The following is a 22,956-nucleotide window of genomic DNA, read 5'->3' on the forward strand; positions in this document are numbered from 1 at the left end:
GCCCACTTCATTTTACGTGTGAGATGCTGACATCCATAGAGTGATAGAAGGCCCTGAGATTCTGCTTCCAGCACAGCTCCCAGCCCTCCTGCGTGGCTGGAGTTAAAGCAAAGCAAGGGTCCCTCCTGCTCTGTCAGTGTGCTGGGCTAAGATACCCCCAGCTGACCTGTTCCACTGCTGGCTGTTTTGCCACAAACACAGGTGTTGTAGTCATTACCAGGAAACCACCTGCCTCTGTTCAGTGCATGAAGAAACCCAACAGGCTGTGTTTCTGATAGTTCCTAAAGCCAGGGCGGTGCGTACTTTTGAGATGCACAATGCAGAGATGAAATGGAAGGCGAGGGACAAAGCTGGTTGCTGAGGGGGTTATTAACGCTACAGGAAGGCCTGTAGCAGGTGTGCACCAGGACAAAGCAGAGGTGTAATTCCTTGGGGCACTGCGTTTACTGTACTTTAGTGTATTATTAATGTACAGCTAGTCACGTAGAGCAGTTAACAAGTACTCTTTGTGCTAGTGGAAAGCAGCTGCTGTACATAGTGGTCTTCAACTGTGGGGCAAGGAAATGGGTGAGACACAAAGCTTGGGGGGCATTGGATTGTATCTTGGAAGCATCCTTAGGTTTCTGAGAACAGCCAAGCCTGGGATATTGCGGAACCAATTCTGCTCAGTTGCTTTTAGATTACAGTGCAACAGATTAGTTCAAACAGTACTGTAGCAAGGCAAGAGTTAAGGTGTCATCATTAGCTGTTCTGAAAGTACACGTCTCCAACCCAAAGTGATCAGCATGCAGGGCAGAATTTTTTTTTTACATGAAGATGCTGTTCAGCTGTATGAATTGTCTTTGGACCTTGAACATCTTTGGGTGTAACTGATAAGGATAAATGTCTGAAAAACTTTTATGACAGTTCAAATCAAAGTACACTAGCCCAGTCATTTGGGCTGTTGCTATGGAAACTCAAGGTGGGTCTTTTATTTACTGACAGCATTCAGACTAGATAGGACAGGGCAGAGCTTACATCTTTACAACTGTAAGAGGAATACAGCAAATATCCTGCTACGGTTATATCTCTTGGCTATGAACTTCACTGCCTGGATCTCTTACAATATTTTCTGATAGCCTATTTGATAGTAAACATTCTGCTTTGTCTTCTCAGTATTCATTAAAATTAGTTTCCATTTACCTTGATGGTATTTTTTCTAAACCTCATTTGAAGGTTCCATTCTTTCTTTCATTGTGGAAAAGCCAAAGGCTATTTGTGAACTTTCATGTTTGCGTATAAATGCAGCAGGATGTCATCAAAGGCCTAGACTGGCTTTTGTGGGTCAAATTCTTAATCTTTCTATTCACAACTACCCTACCTCCATATGGGGAAGCAGATATATAGTTTAAATATCGAAAAAACTAATTGCATGTGTTGTTAAATTAACGTCACGTGTTTGAAATTTATAGAAGTTGGAGACTATCTAGAAATGTAAGCATAATATAAAAATACATTTAAGATTGATAGCAAAATAAAATTCGCTGATACATAAAACCTTCAAAACTTTGCTCTGACTTCACCTTGTACAGTGACCTGAATAAAAATGGACATCAGGATTGGATCAGACATTTGTCTTGGCCACAGGCTCTACTCTTTGAGGTTGAGCTGAACCTTCAGCAGTCCCTTTTCTTCCAAAATCCTCTTGATTATTAAGCGAAAGTGTTCAAGGCATACGCAGCTGGATGCACAGAGCTTTAGTATCAAGTTGATATAGTTTTGAAAGATACCAGGCTGAATTTTCCTAGCATTCAGTTTCTTCTCCAATTTGCCTACCAACAATTTCTCTGGTCTTATCAGTTTATATATGCTTCTCCATCCAAAAAATAACTTGGAATATCTGTAAGAATATTTACTAAGATTGGTATACGTATAATTCATAACACAGGTGGGTTTTACTCTTTTTTTTTTCCTCACTACATATTTTCACAGAATATTTTGAATTAATTATTGAATATACAAACCACTGAAAACTGCAAGAGTGAACAGGAAAGGCTGTATCTGTACCAGAAATGTAACGTGGGCTGTGTCCCTCAGCTGGCTGGAGGGCAAGTGACTTGTCATGGCTCACAGCTGCACAGCTACACTCAGCTGGGAGCGGCTGATAGCTTCTGCTGCCACTCGAACTATGCCCAGGTGTTATCGGGAAGAATATGGGCCACCTTATTTTTATTCACAGAAATGATTGTAACAGTAGATAATCTAAATAGCTGTTGAGAAACTTCAAAAATATTATATCGTCTGATATCTGCAGCTTCGATCAGTGAAAGAGGTGCTGTTACCGCTTTGCTGGTGCTTTAGTTTGGTAGTGCAGTTTCCAACTCAGGACTCCGTTGTGCACTCTCCACAGAGGACAGCCTGGGGATAACCCTGCATAACGCTGCCTGCGGTGATGTGGTCAGTGTGAAGGGTTTGTGTGTGTGTAGTCCTAACAAAATGCTCATAGCAACATTAGTAAGTTGTTTGATGTCCTGAAGAACTCTTGCCTGTATGACAGACATTTAGTGCGTATTACAGAGCTATGAAGATAACTCATGAAGGGTTTTGATAACGTGTGCATGCCATTTGGTATTACTCACCGTTACTAACAAGTTATATGTAACCAGTCATGAGAGTTCAAGGAAAAAAGACACACCCAGCTTTGGTTCTGTGTCTGTGCAGCCTTTAGGTGGAACATATGCTTTCCTTTTGGCTGACTTAAGGATTTAACTAAAGAAAAGTCTTTTAGTTCAGGCTTTAGCGATGATCCATTTTCATAGTGAAATCCAGTGCCCGTTTATTAGTCCCGGTAACTACATTGTTGATTTCAGTTTGGGTTTTGTGTCATAAGAATTCGATTCCCAAAGATCTCTTATAATGCAGTTGTGAAAAGACTTCCACTGTACAAAGTGCGTTCAGGAAGAGGAATTCCATGTTCAATATTCTGGCCATATTCCACTATTCGGTATTTCTGTGACTGAGAAATTCCCCTTCTCTTCGTAGCCTACTTATGAGAAGACGTTTCTTCTTGATTTATGCTGTCCAGTTTACAACAAAGGAAACCATGTAACATGAGCTTTTGGGGCAAAATTGAAATCGTTTTCTTACGTAGATATGAGCCAATAGCAGATTTTGAATTCATTTTTTTATTATTTTTTGTATTTTTTCCTGTAAGACTGAAAAAGTACTTAGGACAATTCTCCACCCTGAACTTATATTTGCACTAAACTTATATTTGTTAATGCCAATGCTGCACCCTAGAACGCAAACAGTAAACAGAGATGTTTTGTGTTTTGCAGACTGTGATCCAGGAGCACTGTGTAGCAATATAGATTGAGAAAGCATGATTTCCCTGATCGCTGAAGCTACAGGGAGCAATAATCCCTGCAGTCTGCGGGAAAATTTCCTTTGCACCTGTTATTAGGATGTGTCCCCTGCTAGTCTCTTTTATCTGGGAGTCACTAAATTGGGAACAGTATTGGTCTGACTGAAGTTCATGGGAAGAAAAAAAAAGATTTCTCACTATTGCCATTGCTTAGTCTTTTGAAAGAATAGAGGATTTCCCACAGAACGAGTGGATGGAGCTTGTCCAAGCTGCAAAAGCACCGTAACCAAAGCAGATGAGAGCAAGGACCAGATGATGTCACTAATTAACCGGCTGCACATAAGCCCTGAACATCTGCAGCACGAGATCTTACACTGTCTTCCTCACATACATAGTTTTTCCCTATTTCCCTCTCCTTTTTATCTTTTGTCCAGTGAAAATATCCTAATCATCAAGACACCTCACCTTATTATTTTCTGTGGTGAGCTTTTGACCAGAGGTAAATTTAAAACATCCCTTTAAATTGTATGATACTTGTAGAAGTACTCCAGATCTCAGAGTGGTGCGCACGGCAATGTGTAGGATACATCCTTCCCCAACCACAGGTTGCAAATGAAAGTCGGGAGCTGCCTTTCCTGTCTTAGCTGCTCTCCTCGAGCAGAATCAGATTTCAGTGCCAAGGAAAACAGCTCCAGGCCATACAAATGAGCCTTCTCTTCTTTTTCTCCCCTAAAAGTATCATGAATATCAGCTCTAATATAATCTAAAAGTCTACCAGCAGGAATTTTTCCCTTGTAAAAATCATGTGCAACGGTGGACTGAGAAAAGCAGTAAGCCGGTGAATTTTGCATTTTTCCTAGGTGTGGCAACAGCCAATAGCAATATTTGCTGAACATCTGTGAACATGAATGTGTGGTTTGTATACAGTCATATCAAACCATTTAAAGCTAGCTTAAAGCTGGAACAGTTCAGTAACCATGAGCAGATATTCCGAGATCATAGATCATGAAATATCCCGACTTGGAAGAGCCCCACAAGGCTCATTGAGTCCAACTCCTGGCTCCACACAGGACTACCTCAAACCTAGCTGTATGATTCAGTAAGCAAATACCATTTTCATGGCCCTGTGCAAATATATGCACACACTGATAGTACACCATAAAAGCTGTGTGTGAACACACTGTATCGCACGCATTCACATTTGTGTAGAATTTTTCCCTAGCTTTTTTTAAAAAGCAGTCTTTGTCATTTCAGGAATGTGCAATACACAAATATTTCGACAGAAATTTCCAGTTAAAAATGCCTCATTAGCCTTAAGCATCGCAGAGAAGGCACGGAGATTCAGAGGAGTGGTTGCTGTCATACCATAGTCATAGCAGTCCCATTTTGATGCCATTTGGAGCAGAAGTGCAGTGCGTGTATAGCTGTTTGTCACTAGAGGCCACCACACGCCTTCTGAAAAGAGCTGCGTGTGCGAGTCCGTGTAGTATTTGCTACAAGTGGAGAAGCCGTGCTGGAACCTGAACACGGTTAATGCAAGTGGCGTATTACATAACAAAAGTTCACATACTGCCCACTTTTCTGTTCCTATGTCCAGAAGAAAAATGTTTTGCATAGCTCTTGCGGCCAAATGTGTGAAGTAGTGTTTATCTTCACAGCCACAAGCTGTAATTACAAAGAGTTTAGCGTTGCGTATGGCAGGGAGCTTGTAAGCAATGGCAACGAGGATTATCTATCTTTCCAAATCCTGAAAGCTGAATTTGTGGTGATAGGCGTGTTCATTACTCCTTTGAATGATGCCCCTTTCTTCGTGACTGATACCCGAATATCTTAATTTTTAGAGAGCAGTAAGCTCTAGATATTAAAGGATTTTTTGTTGTTCTTTTGGGTTTTTGTTTGTCTGTTTGTTTCTGTTTTTATGTTTTTGTGGCAATGTTATTTCCCGTGGGACATAACATTCACAAAAAGGTAACCACTCTGAAACTGTTCTGTGGCAAGATTAACAAAGAAATAGAGCCCGGACACTGAAATGGCTTTAAAAAAATATTATTTGTCTCTATAATAAGGAAGGAAAGAAGTGTTGTTGTTTTTTCCTGCACTGGTAACTTTAAAATCACAGTTTTCTGTCTACTTCTAAGAGCATTTACATATTTCCTGCTTTGAAATTGCTCTGCTAAGAGTTGCTTCCAGTTTAGTTGTTTTATGCATTTTATGCTTTAGTTTCTTGCAGGCATGATTCAGGAGGTGTAGATTTGAGCCAAAGCGGGTACTTTTTCTCTGGAACTATCAGACTTCTATTCTAAAGAAGTACTGTACAGTTTGTCAGCTACTTGTCAGCTTGTTTCTTTCTTCTTTTCCCTGCCTGCTGCAAATAATTATTCCCCTAAATTAAATTTTCTTTAATTAAATTATATTCCTCCTTTTCGCTGCTTTCATTACAGCCTAATAACAGCCTATCAAATTAAATCCTTTTGACTTGTCCTTAGGACGTTGCACTGCAGAAAAATTTACCCCTGAAGTCTAGATAGTTATTGAAAGCGTCTTTACCACAGCTGATGTTAGGATTTTATGCCTTTAAGCTTCTGATGCATATTCAGACATTCAAAAGGCAATTTAATATGTCTAGAAGAAGCAGCCATGCACCTGTTTCACCATGAGGTCATGTCTAGTACTTTGTCAGCTATAAGTTTCAGGCATAAGGACAGTCCAAAATACAGTTGTAACATATTGATACTTGTGTTTAGTGTGGTATTTTTGCAAGCAATTCCTTTATGCCAGTCCTTAGATGTATGGCTCAAATAGGTCATTTCAGTATAGTTATACAATTAAAAATATCTTTAAAATGTAACTTGAAAAGAAACACAGAACTGTGCTGAGGAAGGAATGAAGAGGAAGCAGTATGTAGTAAAACAGGCCCCAGATTATTTCTGATTTCACGAAGCCAAGTGCGCATTAGAGTCGGTAATTAAGATGCTTTTGCTTTATAGTGCAGGAAGTGTGGAGGGCAGGGGGTGCAAGCCTCTCAAGCATTATTCTTTACTTGCTTTCCTGTTCATAGATTCTTCCTTTTTCTACGTGATTCATACACAGGAACAGGCATCTCACAGCAGAACTTTAGACACCTTTATAGGTCAGGGTGTGGACATTGTGAAATGCTTTACTGGCTCTTCCACCTATTCTCTGTGCTTCAATAATAGTATGCAAACAATGTTTTTAGCAGTGTTGTAAATGCTAGATTTTGTTTTCTTCTCTTACTGAAATGACTGGCTTAATTTTCCATCTGTATTAACAAGGCAGGTACAAAGCAAAATTTTGCATTCGCGAGAAGTTTCTTGCTCATAAATAAGAAACAAACCTGCCAATGTGTGGCCACATCACCAGAAAGAATGTGTGATTAATAGCACAAACCATTACTGCATTACCTCATTGCAAACTTCTTCCAGAGGATCAACAATTCACTTACCAAAGCTGCATATTGTAATACACCTTAATAAGTTTTAACATTTCTACAAGTGAAATGAGCTGTGACTCATAACACCTTCTGGAGTGCATTCAAGTCTGTTATAAATCACGTTGGAGGATTATTTAGTGCAGGACTTCCTTAAATGGCAGGTGAAACTACAAGAAGTGTTTTGAGAATGCTGATGGTTTCAGCCTCCTTTTATAGACTCTAAGTTCCTCTGTCTTGTCAGTTTGCAGAAGTATTGTTACCTCATTCTCTTAGACTTAGAGATGACATTATCTCCCAATGATAGTTTTCTACTCTCCAATCCATCTATGGAGTATTATCTGTGGATATTCATTTTGAGTGTGTTATTTTTTACGATACTTCAAATCAAAAAAATTGCAGTTTCCTTTGGGCCTGGGTCAGTCACTTCCTTGATACTGAAACAGCACTTCTGTGTATGTCTAATACTGATAAACTCCAGCTAGCAGACTGTTCAAACAGTTTTAGTACAATAAAATAACAACGTAATTTAAAATAAAGCAATCGTGAGGATTTCCTTTCCTTCAGGACACTGATGTGAGACTTAGAGAAAGAAGCACATGGCATCTTGTTTTTAGAATGTCCCAAATACTACAAAATCAGCAAACCCACACTGTCATAATGTTTTTTACACGAGTAATTTTAGTAGGGCTACTGACTCATGTAAATTGAAGAACGTGATCAAAGTAGGTGCGGGGTCTTGACCAGCAGTGCACCCTTGAAATGAATCAGTCAGATTATCTCTCCAGCATGATCAGGTACAGAAGGGATTGCTAGAACTGAGAGTGGCTCTTTGCGGAAGTCGAATTATCTAATAGCTGAGGTAAGTAGAAGCTGTGAAGTGACGAATTCTAATTTAGTCTCTATCAGTGACTTTCTTTGCAGCCTTGAGCAAGTTGTGTCATCTCTTTTTCCAATTTCTCAAGCAATAAAATGGGAATGATAATACCATCCCGCTCATTATCGCCCTAACTTCATCTCTCAGTGTGTTGTGAGAATGTGAACAGTGCATGTAAGAGGTGGATATTAGAATCATTATTTATTATTCAGGGCACAGAACGAAAATTCAGAAATAATGAATAACCACCAGAGATAGGGCAGCACGTGGCCAGTGACACAATATCATTCATTAGCTGTCCAACAGAAAGAAATCTGCAGCGAAACTCAGTTTTCTAAAGACATGAGAAATGTCCAGGAGTAAGCATTTTTTGACATAGAATACCTGCCTTCATTTAGAAAATTGAGTGTAGTGTGACTAATATTTATGTGTTTCAGGACTAATTGGTTTACTTAAATTATTAAAAGCAGTCTGAATGGGTGCATTAGAGTCACCGACATGTGATGATGTTGGTAAACTGCGTGAACTGTGAGGCCAGCGTAATGAACCGCACCGCTCTGACCATTACAGGCTGCAATGACATAGCTGTTAGAGAAGGTTAAAATCTTCAGAGCAGTGGGGTGGAAGGGGAATTCTGCTTTACACCTCTGCCAGTGATGTTTACACCACAGCCACGCATAGCACAGGCGTGCAGGGAGTGCATCTCTCACTTCTGCATGGGAGGATGCTCGGGCAGGGCAAAGCCAACACACTGCACGAGAATGTGAAATAAAAACAGGCTTGTTCTGTAAAAGCCTGCAATTACTGAGTTTTCTTTATTCATTCCTTGTAGTTTAGCACAATCAAAACCTAGTACAGGACAGATCCTTTGCTTTGATTTAGAAGTAAGGAACCACTTAGAAGTTGTTATAATTACTTGTATCACAGCAATGCCGATATGCTCTGTAAATCTGATAACTAACTATAACTCTAAATAGCACAGAAAATCGTACAAGAAGACCTAGGCGCAATTTGTCCAGATGCTACAAACACCAGGTCTGGCTTGTTGGATCTGGTAAGCCATAAGGAAGGACATTGTTAATTAGCCAAGAGTTACCAGTCCTGTATTACAAGTTTTACCCAATTTAAAGAAACCATTAGGTAATCCATTCAATGCTTTCGGGATCTCTTTGTGCAACAAGGGTGGAGAGTGGGGGAAGGAGGGACAAGGGGGGGATCGTGAACTGGTCCTAACATGCCAGTAAGAGTGCTTTGTGTTGTAGAGGTGGACTTTGTTTATTTTAAATCTGCATTTTCTTTGAAATTTTTGCTTTCTTTTGTGAGCCTTGTTTCAAAGCAAAGCTGGTAGCAAGAATCCTTTATGAAGGTCCCTTATGAGTAGGTATGAAAGAGTACAATGGCAATTTCACTCTCGAATATGAGACTGCCCAGAACATACTGTTTTATATGCAGACTTTGGAATGCAAATCCGTACAGACACTCTTGGTGCTCCATTTCGGCTCTCTTAGTTCTGCTCTCCAGCCTTCATTGTCTAAACAGTCCTAATAATACTGTGGGTTTTTTTCTTCCTTAGTTTTTAGTGTTGTGTATCTCTGGAAATTTTCATATTGCTGCTAGGGTCTCCTGTTGGTGACTGGGCTGACGTGAGAAAGGGGAAGAGTGGGTTTGGCTAAAGAACTCGGGCCTGTCCCCTTCCAGCACTGGCAGCATGGTATGCACTGCATATACCAGTCTGTCCTGACTGCAGAACCCGTCAACAAAACCAAGGAGCATTAATATGAAAGCAAATTGCTGAAATGGTGTTTTGAATTAAATAGGTCACTGAGAATGTATGAGAGTGGCTGCAAAAGTACTTAGAGTCTGAAAGAAAACGAATAAAGATAGTTGAAGAAAATTTCTCTAACGCTGAAGAATAAATGATCGTTTCCAGGATGAATATTTTAGTAAAGTGCACTTTACAACAGTACTGCTGATAACCCTGTTTTAAATGGTGCAAACCAAAAGTTTTATGTAAGGAAGTCTGATAGCTTTGCTTATATAAATATCAACTGTAGCTTGCGTCACGGCTTTTGTTCTTATTTGTGTCCTTCCACTTTCATACTCGCTGAAACAATGAGGCTTTTGCAGTCTTTTGGACCTGCGTCAATAGCACTGCCATTTGGGGCTGGTGCATACTTAAGAAAAAGCAAAATCAGAAATACCAATGAACAGTACAAGTAATGGAAAAGGGTTTATTGGCAGCAGTGAGGTATATGATAAAAGACATAAGACCGAAGTTAAGAGATTATTCACGTTAAATTATAGTTAATTTGCAGAGCAATAAATGAACCACAGATGGAGATTCATGCCCCGGTGAGAAGTGCATAATACATATATTACCAACTCAGACAGTCATTTCCATTGAGTAGTTTGTCTTCAGCGTTGTGGTGACTAGAAGCCCTTTAACATACCAGTTCTACCTAGCTCTGTGTGGCACTTTTCAGCAGTAGGCTGCAGGTCAGTTTAGGAGTGAGCTCACTACAGTATCCCCTTTTCACACACACCAAGACCAACACACAGCACGCGTTGCACAAGGGAGTTCTCAGAGGCTGCGCGTTAGCCCGCCGGGGGAGCCAGGAGCTGGCAGGACTTCTTGCTTCATGCTTGCTGGTAGATCTCGTTGACGGTGGAGGATACCACCTGCCCGTTCACGCTGTCGTGCACAATTGCTTTGATCTTTCGATTGGTCAGCCCGGCATATTCTGAAAGAAAATGAAAGGCTAATTATACAAGAAGCAATGCTGAGAAGAGATGATGCAGGGAAAACTTCATTTACAGTAATTTACCAGCTGCCTCCTCGACTGATTTATCTTTACATGTTTCCCTTTTTAGTCAATACTTACTGCTCTTTGTGAAATGTTAACAAAGTCACCCTGGGCCTTGTCCAGGTCAGGGCAAATGAATAATAAAGCTGCATCCCAGCCAATGCAAATCTAACTTCAGAGCAAATTAACCTGCATGTCTGTAGGTCATGCTCATACCAGAATACGAATTTCCAGACATGCAGATTTTGTTTGCTCTCAAGTCCTAAGACTGTTTTAGTCACCAAATGGAGTCTCTGCCTCTTCATATACCATGAAAGCTTTAGGCTCGAGTCTGAGCTCTGGACAGCGTGCTTCACTGGCAGAGGTCAGTGTGAAGAGCAGCCCGTGAGCAGGCAGACGCAGCAGAATGTGCTCTGAAGTGCAGTCCTTCGCAGATGAATCACTGAAATTATTCTCAAATGTGGCCTACATGAGAATTAATTGCAATGCAAACCTTTCATAGCTCCTTAAGATGAAAATTATTCTGAGTAAAATTTGATTGGAAATGACAATAATTAAAAGCTACTATAGAGAACAAAATACGGGACTTTTACCTTTAGCTTTCGATTCAGATTTTTTTGTTTTCCTGTAAAGAAAATGAAACAGAGACAAAGTGATGAGTATACTCATCTCAAGAAGTTATTCATCCCCTTCAACTCACTGATTCTAAGGAGGCCGCATTCCAATATGAAAAGAGATGAAAACAAAAAAAATAAGAAGGGACTTTTTGTAGTATACGAACTTTTCATTAGTCGTAGGTACAGATGCCCTCAGCTGAAGTAGTTCCCTTGTGCATTCAGTATCACTTCTATTAAAGACAGGCACATTGCTCCTCGTATGTTCTGAGCTGCTCAGGTCCCAGCCTGGTTCCTGATGCCCAACCCTGTACTTGGTGCCCCACTGCCCTGGCTCCGGAGGTGCTCAGTTATTGTTAACCTTCCTTTTTCTATTTTGTGTAAATAAACCATGCTCTGTGTATCAGATGGGAGAACAAAGAATAGAGAGGCCCAGAGATTTCTGAATGCAGAGATTCAGAAAAAAGAAAAAAAAAAAGATGGGGAAACCAAACAGCCCCTCCGCACAGGGCCATGCTGTGCGGGTTTGTGTGCTGGTACTTCTAGCTGCAGGTGGCTGAGCAGAACTCAGCTGCACTTGACTCCGGGCTTCGTTTTGATCTAGAACTTGTCTTGAAGCTTGGAAATGACTATGAGTTTTACTGAAATTGGCATTTTTTTCCTCAGCAGAGAGAGGCATGCTGTGGGAATGTAGAAATTATTTTAAAAAATATATTGTTATATTAATTTAGGTAATCCAGATTACACAGATTCAAGTTTCTCCTTATATTAAATGGCTCAAGCTTTATATTAAGATCCGTCAAGTTAAAATACCAGCCCTTCATGTAGTATGGAACTCACAAGCTTTGATTAAACATAAACAAACAAATAAATAAGCTGAAAACAAGAACTCTCTTCTCATCTATTCCAGTCAGGGCAGCTTTGCCTTACCCGTCTACATTCCCTTCCAGCAGCAGGCGGTAAGTGGAAATTTCCTTCTCCAGGCGTGTTTTAATCCCAAGAAGAACTTTGTATTGGTTATTTTGCTGCTTGATGTCATGACGAAGCTGGCTTAGCTCTTCCTCACATTTGGAGATGATCTGCTGCATGTTTTGAAGTGCAACAGCATAGTAATTCCGGGTGTCAGCCAAGGTGTCTTCCAGCATGTGTTTCTGACAGCAGATAACAATTCTATGATTATTATTTATGTAGCAGGTATAATGCAGAAATACCAGCAAATTTGGTCCCTGGCCAGGAGATTACAAAATGCAGGCTGTGGTCATTTAAACACTTATGCACTTGCATGACTATTCACGTGAAAACAGCAGAATCATGAAGCTGTGTTGTGTGTGCATAATGAAAGGCAAAAACTGAGTAATTTGTCCCTGCCATAATGCTTATTCTCATAAGCTGTTGCTCCTGTAACTGCTGACTTTTTTGTCAGTTCCTGCTTTTGCTGTACAGGATTGCTTCAAAGTCTCCCAAGACATGGATATGTGAGCTTTCACCTCTACAAAAGCTGAATTTTTATTAAAGCTGTATTTTTCACAGTTTAGATATTTCATGTGTTATAACATGGTTTGTAAATATGAAATTTATATTATCTGTCTTTTTAGATCATGGAGTCACTTCTCCTGTATTTTCTTTTTCTTCTCCCCATATATTGTTGTAAGGTGAGACATTTTTCATGTTTTGGTGATGGCTGCTGAATCTACTTTCCATATTTTGGCAAAGTCAAGTATGATCCAAATTCCAATTTCACTTATACTTTAATAACTACAAGAAAATTACGCTAGGCATAATTTAAGCAAAGAATTGGTCCAAGGCAGGTCCTATGAATTTATGATGTAACAGTGGCCAGCCAGAGATGTCTGCAGTAGATACCTTACTCATCTGTGCCTGCAGCTCAATGTCCAGGGACTGTAAAGTACGGGTTAGATCCTTGATCTCGTTCTCACTGCTCTGTATCTGTTCTGGATTAGGGACTGCTGCCAGAGATGCAGCTGAGCTCTGCGGAGCAAAACAAGAGAAAAGTTTACTGATTCTGGCAGTCAGGTACAGCAACAGGGATCTTTGAAATGAACAGGAAAGAGCTGTTACCAGTTCTTTGTACCAACTGTCGAGGCTTTGACGATTCTTTTCAATTATGGCTTCATAATCTTCTCTTATTTCTGCTAGAATCTTGGCTAGGTCTTCAGGAGGTGGTGCATTTACTTTTACATTGACTTTAAAGTCCTGTGATGAGCGATTTGCTTCCATATCCTGTTGATATCAGCAGATGAAACAAGCAAACTTGTTCATGAAAAGGGAAACAGTTTTTGTCCCTGTCTTGTCTCCTTCAGTTCCATCGTCTCAAAATACCCACAATATTTTTTTCATTATAATAGTTTGTTATATAGATTAGTTAACACTATTTTGAAAATGTATATATGGATCATAGTGTGACATGACTTAAACCAGTGACTGATACCTGCTTCCATGGCAGATCTGTGCTAGAGAGCTCAATAAAAAACATCGCAGAAGATCTTTTCAAATAATGTTTCTGGAAGATATATATTTAATGAAGAAGCACTGAGATTTTTAGTTTATTTATCTATTATGAGCCTAGAACTTTTCATGAAAATCTAACAGTAATTTCGTCTTTCTTACCCTGTATGTTAATATTTATGGAGCTGTAACTAAGTTTACAGGAGAGTAATATAAAAGTTCTATGTAATTGTTAAAGGAATAATTGGATTAAAACATATAATTACTGTGTAAACAACATAATTACAGGACAAGTCGAGCAGGTACGGTAACATTCCTTTTGGTGTAGCACAATCTTATGTGCTAGGTACCATTTTCAAAAGCGTCCAGGCAAAGCAGCATTTTGGGTATGACATCACGGCCTCTGCAATGTAGATCAGCTGGACATGCTGATGTCTCTGTTGGTTGCCTTGATTCCCAAAACTGTTTTATGACAGCTGTTCAGTTCATATCCTGGGCCATAAGGGGACCAGCCAAAGACAGTTTCACCTGCTGCTGTGTAACCCTTGTGTTTCTATTCTCCTTTACAGTAACCCACAGGTAGTGAGTAGGGTCTTTGGTTCTATATTAGATATTAACTGAAAACACCAGATCAAGCAAAATGAAAGCAGCATGTTTCCTGCAGTGGTATTACATAAGAGGGAATAACAGAGACTACTCTGGTATAGCTCTGAATTAAGACAGCAGCACGTTTTTTGACAGGGATTGAGTGTTATCTAATTAATTATGCTTAAAGTTTTACAAGAATAAGTAGTCTCATGTGGCTTCACTAACCAATCTTTTCAATTTTGATCCCTTGTGAATTTAAGATCTGTTTAGTTCGGGTCAGCCTGCTGTAGGGGACCCTGCTTGAGCCGGAGGGTTGGACAAGATGACCCCGAGAGGTCCCTTCCATCTCAACCACTCCGTGACTCTGTGAAATGATATATCCCGAGGTGAGGGGAAAGGCTGCGGTCTGAAAAACTCAGCAGCAACCAGTAACGCTTCCTGTTTACGTGAAATCTCTGTGTACGTAGATCTAGGTATTTCTGAGAACATTTCTGTCAAATATGGAAGTTATTATTAGCTGCGTGCGACAAATGAGTAGCTGACTAGAAAAGAGTCTGGGAGAAATACAGCAATCTGTTATCCTTCCTGAAATCCTGGTTTAGTTGGTAAAGTAGCACACAAACTTCGTGCCTCATCTGACTCTCGTTGGCTCTGTCAGAAACATGGTTGGGTTCTGAATCATCAATCCCATTTATAGATTGTGGATCTTACTCAAAGTTAATTACACAGTAGCAAAGATTTGTATGATAGTGTAACTTTTTCTACCTCCTCATGGTCTTTCCTCCTGAGGATGTGCTCTTCTCGCAAGCCTTCAATTTCCATTTCTAGATCTGTTGTAACAATGGTCAGGCCGTCGAGCTCCTTACGCAAGTTCTCAACATCACACTGCACTCCCTGCCTGCGAGTCTTCTCAGCTTCGTACCTTTATCGGGAAGGAGAAGAGAAAGCCTGAGATCAAACTGCCTCGTGTATAAGTAGTACCACAGAGAAGTAGACTTGCGTAAGTCCTCTAAGAGGGGAACTAGAGAGAACAAAAAACCAAGGAAGCAGATTCTGTTTCTAAAATAAGTTCTTTGATAAATTCTTTAATAGTCTTAAAAAGTAGATATGTTTCGTTATTGCTTTTTTTTTCCTTTTTTTTTCCTTGTCAAAGCTCCTCTATGGTATGGACTAGTTGTCTTCTCTTTTATTTTTCCTATTTAACATTCACCAAGTTATGAAAGCTTTGGGAATGGAGTGCTCTGAGTCTGTACATTTATTACAATGCTATCAAAAGCCATGAGATTTTCAATAGCTGATCACATCTATTAAAAAAAAAGACAAGATCTTCATGATTCCTAAGAAGCCTGATTTACAGAAATGTAAATTTCCTTCCTGGGCAAAGATCTACCTGGAAGTTCTCAGTCCAAGCATTTGGGCTTTTTAGATGGCCTGAAAACTCTTTCAACAATGTCCTGAACAATCAAACTGTGCGCTGGTAACCAGGGAAGCACTGGCCTATTTACTGTGGCAAAACTACTGAGAATCCAAAGCAGAAGATGCTGAAGGACACGTATTTCTTGTGGAGCTGGATGGAAGAAGTGATAAGTGCAGGAAGTAGATTTGGGCTGGATTAAGGAAGCGTAGGGTGCAGAGAAGGGTTAATTTGTACTCCCAGATGATGGTTTTAAATGCCTTTTGTCACAAGTATCAAGTGTCTGCTGTAAAACCTGCTCTTCAGGACCTGAGCTAAGTATCATAAACAGGGTGACTCAAGGTTGTTCAGCAATCATTTGTGTGTTTTACATCCTTTTTTATCCTTTTTTTTAAATTATTTTTTTTGTTTCACATTGGTTTTATTTATTCAGTATCACCAGAAAGCTAAAGTAAAATCGGCATCAGACTGAATTTTCAAGAAAAAGAAATATTTTGCTTAATTCTCTTTCATACTTAATCAGGAAACCAAAAAAGATCTTACTTGAGCCTGAAGTCTTCAGATGCCATGTTAGCATTATCAATTTGTAAAAGGATGCTGGCGTTGGTGATCTTGCCATCCTCAATCTGCAAAACAGAGAATCCAACAGACTCGGTGTTGCCGTATATATGGTGACAATGAATAACCTGTGCTATTTAAGATTCCCTGCTGCTTGTATGAAAGAAAAGTTGAACTTCAGTTTTAAGGAGTATAGATAAAGAAACTTAGTTTCCGAATTCACTTAGATGTTTCTGCTATTTTTGTCTGTAATCTTACTTTTTTTTTACTTTGTCTTACTTTCCTGGATATGAAGCAGTAGGAATCATACTATTCCTGGGCAGGCAGAGGATATGGATAACAATACACAAATCTCATGGCATATTACAGAATAATGTCACTGTCTTCCTCCTTCTTTCTGTACTGATTTTGATTCTGTTTAATATTGCTGGAAGAGCAGCCTTGTTCATCTTTAGGGCAAATTTCAGTAAGAAGCATTGTTCTGTCTGAGTACAGTTAAAATGCTGGCATTAATCATATGCTCAGAAAAAAGCATGTGCATAAACACCTTGCTGAATCAGTGCTGAGAAGCAGAGGTGTAATGATGATGATAGAAGCAACTCATGAGCAGGACAGGACCCCTCTTGTGCTTAAGTCTGGAGTTGTACGGATTGTCATTCTGAGACCAGCACTGGCCAGTTGTCATGATCCAGTCAATTATTCACCTGCCACTATACCGAAACCTCCAGCAGCATACAGTGATTAATTCGTGATTCTGATTTTGGTTTGAAATGTTGAAATTTGCTCCGAAAGGTAAAGGAGAAAGCGCACCACATCCTTCATTTAGTGTACTCAGGGTGTGCTGAAAAGACTTGTAAGTCCCTGTTAATGTGAGGCAGCTTTGAGCTATAGATCTGAATATGAAAAGCTCAGTATTCTATTCAGAATCTTTGGAAGTACTCTAGAACCTCATGCATAATTAGGAGGAACTACTTATTGTGGGACATCATGCCCTTTTCTACCAGAAAGGAAAGAGATGCATGGTTGCAGCTGCCTTCACTCAATGCTTACATGCCGAAACAAGGTGCTTTATGGCCACAGAGAAATCTCTAGCTGTTTAGAGAGCTCTCAGCACTTTTTAGCAAAACTTCCCACACCTAAATGAATCACAAACACACCAGGAAACGACAAAATTGTCCTGAAGTGTCAAAAGTTTACCTCTCTTAGTTAAAAAAAAAAAAAAAAGAATGTGCCTGTGGAAGGTTTTAACTAATCTCTAAGACAGAACAAACTGTACGTTCTTAGTGATTAGCAGCACACCTCAGATACTGCCCTGGGACATGATGGAGGCCAGCTAAAGAACTATAACAAGACTCTAAATGTGTCGCTGCCTGGAATTTGTTGTCAGAGAAGAGGCAGTTCTTGAACCCATCCTCAGATAATGGTAAATTCTACTATGGAAGGTAACAACTGAGAGGCCATGAGAAAGCACCATTTGAGTTCTTTGACTTTGTGCCATTTCATAACAGTGCAACACAGCTGCACATAGAGATATATATAAATGTTTTGTGACTCTCTTTGCAGTCTGAAAGAATAAAGAATCCAACAGAGGAGTTACAGTTGTCAATGTTTTGCCAACTGTTGTATGATACTGCTGCTATGTCAGTTAGCAGTGCGTTCCAGACGTGGATATTTATCTGTTTATAATTACACTGATTTCTTCACTACATGCATCGTGGATATGGATGTATCACTAATACCAGTCAACAAATTTACAGATGTCTTATTTAAGAACCCACACATTATTATATACAAAATGCACTCAAATTCCTTTTCAAAACAGACTTTTTTTTCAAGAAGGCTTCCTGCACTGACTTGTTCCTCAGTATGCCATGTGTCTTTTGGTCCATAGCATGGATCTTGCCTCCTTGAATGCTCTGTAAATCAGTGTAATTTTTAGCAGTGCCAGATGCTTGAATATGACGACAGAATGTACTGGCATTTATGTGAAAATGGAGCCAAGAATGCCTGAAGAACCGGTGCTATTTTACTTTTGGGGAAAATGGAGTGGGGCTGGAGCAAGGCAACTTGCTGCCCTGTCACGTTCATCGTGAATTCACCCAGGGAAGAGTGTGCTTCCAAATGTAGGACCCAGGTGATTATACACGTCGAAGTTTAGATAGCCACTACATCACAAACTTTCTGGGTTACTGGATATATGTTCCTAAATTTTGTCTAAAATTCATTTTGGGTGCTAAATAAGTCTCACCTTTTTAATTTGTGGGCAATTAATTTAATTATGGTTAATAATTAGATACTATATTCTCACTCATTTTACTGGCAGTCATGGTGCTAATTGCAATAATTTATAGAGAAAGTGAAAATCTTGTGTTAATCACTGAATTGTCCCCCGTAAATAATCCTTTATTAGCCCTTCCTCTCAAGTACAAGCACCACATTAAGACTGGCTGCGATGGCCATTAGTCTAACGGTGCCTGCAGCCAGCACATCGCTATTTTAGTGGAGAGTGTTAGAAAAAAAGTATTTTGAGTACAACCTATTTAAAAAGGGGGGGGGGCTTTTCTACAATCAGCATTGTGCTTTTAGTCATGTCATCCTCCTAAATCTTTCTGATTTGTTAATTCCATAAGAATGTGAACACATTATGTTCTTGATGAACAAGTATTCATCTCTGGATCAGTTAAAAAAAAAAAAGTGCTTAAGTGATAGGTTTGGAAACTGATGACCTTTCTTTATCCTTAAAATAGAACTAGGTGATGACAATTCTGGCTCTCCTTGCACATTGCCTGTGGTCAGACTGCCTCATCTTCTGCCTGGAGGCAACACATTTAGCAGTGAGCAGGGAGTTTGATTAAGTCCCCGACCTCTGTCAGCAAATGTGCGGGATAACACCATTTCCAAGCCCTTTAGAAAAAAAATTCTCAGGGTTTGGAGAATGCCAAGTCATCATATTTAAAAAATTGGGGGGAAAACAAGACCGTAGCATTTGGAATAGCTTTGCTTTTTGCCCCATATAGCTATGTAAAGTTAATTACAGTGATTAGTCACAGAGATGGTTACAGAGCTAAGTATGTTCATTATGAATACAGATTAATATTATGCTTAAATCTGAAGACACGTGAGTTTGGGAGATTGAAAGAGTTACTGTTGAACGTTAATATTAACTACTGGCGGGAACCAGAAATTCTGCTTTTAATTATAGTGAAAACATCCACAAGGAATTTGTCACTGCTATTTCCTTAATTACAATGAAGTATTTTTCCATCTGATTACATAAACTCCTAGGACCCAAAACTCCTGTAGTTTCATCGTCTGCTGCCACAAGAATCAAAGAAACGAAAGGCAAGAGAGTGTCTAAAGGCAGCGTGCATGAGAGAAGGAAGTCTCTTCAGTTTGCCTGCTTTTTAATTTGCTTGAATACATGTGCAGTCAAAAAGATCAAATTCTGCCAGACATAGTTGCACAAACCACAGTTTCATGTACAGGAATGAACACTTGGCAGCACACAAGTCTCTTTATACTATCAGTCCTTGCAGAATCCCCTTTGTCTGCTTCCAGACTTTCTTATACCCCTTTCTGCTCCTTGTGGAGGTAAAGAATGTTTATGCCCAGCTCCTGCTACCACTTTCATTTGTATTTCTGACATTTAAAATGTTTTACTTAATTTTCTTTAAAGGAAAGCCATCAGCATAACTGAGTACCCAGATTCCTTAAAGGAGCATAGAATGACATAGTTCTTATAGCTCTGACTTACCTGTCTTTGCATGTCAGTGACGTTTTGCTCGTATTGGTTGAAGTCATGCCTCTCTCCATGAGACTTTGTCTTGTGCCACTCTAGGATGCAGCTTTCGAGCTGAGCGTTAGCTGCTTCTAAGGAACGGACCTTGTCCAGATAGGCAGCCAAACGGTCATTCAGGTTTTGCATGGTCTGTTTCTCATTCCCACCCAGGAAGATGCTTTCCCTGTGGTGCTCGCCGAAGCATCCCCAAGATGCCTCTCCTCCGGCAGCCAGACAGAGGGGTCTGGCAGAGGAGAAAGAGGTGTGCATGCTGCTGGCACCACCATCTGCACCTGAAGGTCTGTAAGAAGTTCCTTGCTGGGCCAAACCACACCCTGAACTACCCCTGAGGGACCCAGAAAAAAATTGAAAAGGGCCTTGGCTGGTACTCATGTTTAGCTCAGTTATGGATCTAACCCAATGTTTGACTGACTAGCACTGAGCAGCTTCTTAGCCTTCCCTAAGCAGCTTTATGCCTTTTCCTGTGGGAGTTCCCTTCGATGAATGACTACAGCAACAAGATTGTGTCATCACGAAACGTGCTTCCTCTTGGTCAATTCTGAAGCATTTATGAGCATGCACACACTGTTGTTATTATTTGGAATCACAGCCACATACCGGATTGTTTTCCTTTTGCTTGTTTTCTTTTCTTTTCTTTTTTTTTCTTCTCTTTTCATATTATAATTGTGAGGTGTGGCTAAAAGCAGTAGGTGTGGAACTGGATCAGCTCTGCTTCGAAGTTTTTTCTAACCCTTTAGTAAATACATTATATTTTCCTGTTTTGAAGGGAAGAATATCACCCATTACAGAATACATGGAGAGCTAGGGCAGGGACAGGTCTCCCAGAACCCCTTTTTTTCTGTCATAATTCTCAGGCTTTAGAATTATAGCAGTCTGTGCGTCCTGAAACTCAGCATGTCCTATCAAGCTGTCATTAGCGTACCAAACAGCTTCAGCCTGTGTGAGACATGAGACTTTAATGAAGTTAACCAAGCTCTATCATTTAGCTAAACTCCAGTCCAAAGTGAGTCAGGCTCAGCTATTCCTTTCAGCTGCCTATTTCTCATAGAAATCCACGAGAATTAGATACTTAGCAGTCTTTTCTAGTGATTCTTCTTCATGATTCAAGGTGCAGTCATATTTCAGTTTCAATAGTCTTGTTGTAGTAGATAGTAGTGCAGGAATGTATTGCTGTTATTAATATGAGTGCTATTAAGATATTTGTATTTTTAGCTGTAGAAAATATTTAGAATATGAGTTTGTAACAATACTCCCCAAATTGAAGGGGTTATTTAAAGCTACCAATGCTATAAATTGACCTGGCAGTCAAGCAAAAACAGGCTTTCTCAAAAGTGTCAGGTACCTTCTGAAGCTGTATAAATCAAAACCAGAATGGGCAGGTCTGGCTTCTGCAATGATTTTCCCATTCCTCCTGCTTGTAAGGAGGTGATAAATCGCCAAGGGTACCCGTGGCAGGAGCTGGGGTTCTCGACTTGCCTCTGTCTTTCGCAGACGTTGCAGAGCACGGCTGAGGGATGAGACAGAGGAAGAACTGGGGCGCAGTGTGGGGCTGGCTGGGCTTGCAGGAGCCGTACGGCTGTTTCTCTCCGCAGCAGTGAAGGCTCAGCTCTTTCATGGGATCTTGTTACCTACCTGTTACCCGCTCCGAATGGCAGGGTTGGAGGGATTGTGCAGAACAGAATTATGCTCTCCTGGGAGAAGTCTTTTTTTCAGTGTTAGTTTCAGTTGACATTTTTCAGAAATAAAGAATTGCTGCACTTCATCCTGGCCTGAGGAGGCAGGAAAAGATGCCTCCTAGTCCTGGGTGACTGAGTTGGGCAGGATTTGAGCTCCTCCTTGTGGTTCCTTGTCAGCTTTGCTCAGCAGCTCTTGATTTTCTTTTTACCAGTTACATTTCCATTGAGTACATATTCCTCCTTATTCCTCATACACTTCATTGTATAGAAATGCTTACATTTTTAATTGTTTTGGGAAATTAATCATTGAAGATACTATTTTCCAATAAATACAAGGTATAGCTATGACAAACTATTCTGGTAACAGCTGCAATTAACAGCTGCGGTTTGGTACCTGCAGTTCATTATTGGCACTGTAGCTTGGTAGTAAGAAGAGCTTGCAGCACCAGACAGAAATGAAGACCTAACTTTAAAACCCACAAAACTGTAATAGAGCCACGGGTATCCTGCTGCTCAGTTCATCTCCCCAGAGATTAATTTCAGATGGAATTTTCTAGTCTGGCAGTTCAGCAAGCTCAATACTACATTAAAAACAATCACACGTATGTGTATAATCACAGAATCACAGCATGGTTTGGGTGGGAAGGGACCTTAAGGCCCACCCAGTCCCTCCCTGCCATGGGCACGACCCCTCCCAGCAGCCCAGGCTGCCCCCAGCCCCATCCAGCCTGGCCTTGGGCACTGCCAGGGACGGGGCACCCCCAGCTCCTCAGGGCAGCCTGGGGCAGTGCTCACCGCCCTCTGAGGGAAGATTTTCCTCCCTGTGCCTAAGCTGAACCTGCCCTCTTTTAATTTAAGGCATCACCCCTTGTCCTGTCGCTGCACTCCCTGGCAGAGTCCCTCCGCAGCTTTCCTGAGGCCCCTTTAGGTACTGGAAGGTCACCATAAGGTCTCCCCAGCGCCTGCTCTTCGCCAAGCTGAACATAATATTACATGAAATAAAATGAACCCTTTGTTTCACATGAAATTACTCGGAGAAATCCAAAACCTGGCTGTTGGTGAGGTGACTGTGTGTGAGACAGAATAGCCTCTGTCTTACTTCCTGGCAGTTTCACAGAATATCATGCCGTCATGCAAAACAAATTGTATTTTTTCCTGGCAAGTAATACAAAACCAGTCTGCCTCAGCACCAGTGCTGTTTAATATCTTTATCAATGACAGACACTGGGATTGAGCGCACCCTCAGCGGGTTTGCAGGTGACACCAGGCTGAGCGGTGCAGTCCGTACGGCAGAGGGAAGGGGTTGGCATCCAGGGGGACCTGGACAGGCTGGAGAAGTGGGCCCATGAGAACCCGATGAGGTGCAACA

At 40.5% G+C, this 22,956-nt stretch overlaps 1 protein-coding gene across 1 annotated transcript; it reads right to left on the minus strand.

Moving 5' to 3' along the window:
* Positions 1–9,875: 9,875 nt before the first annotated feature.
* On the minus strand, positions 9,876–20,356 carry KRT23 (keratin 23). The gene is made up of 8 exons (XM_035571442.1): positions 19,867–20,356; positions 16,098–16,180; positions 14,906–15,062; positions 13,166–13,327; positions 12,950–13,075; positions 12,017–12,237; positions 11,066–11,097; positions 9,876–10,409 (listed from the first exon to the last, which is right to left on the minus strand). The coding sequence occupies exons 1-8, from the start codon at positions 20,281–20,283 to the stop codon at positions 10,306–10,308; spliced, it is 1,302 nt and encodes a 433-aa protein (XP_035427335.1). The 5' UTR covers positions 20,284–20,356; the 3' UTR covers positions 9,876–10,305.
* Between the last annotated feature and the right edge of the window lie 2,600 nt (positions 20,357–22,956).

The sequence above is a fragment of the Cygnus atratus genome, chromosome 25, assembly GCF_013377495.2.
Source record: "Cygnus atratus isolate AKBS03 ecotype Queensland, Australia chromosome 25, CAtr_DNAZoo_HiC_assembly, whole genome shotgun sequence".
NCBI classification, from domain to species: domain Eukaryota; kingdom Metazoa; phylum Chordata; class Aves; order Anseriformes; family Anatidae; genus Cygnus; species Cygnus atratus.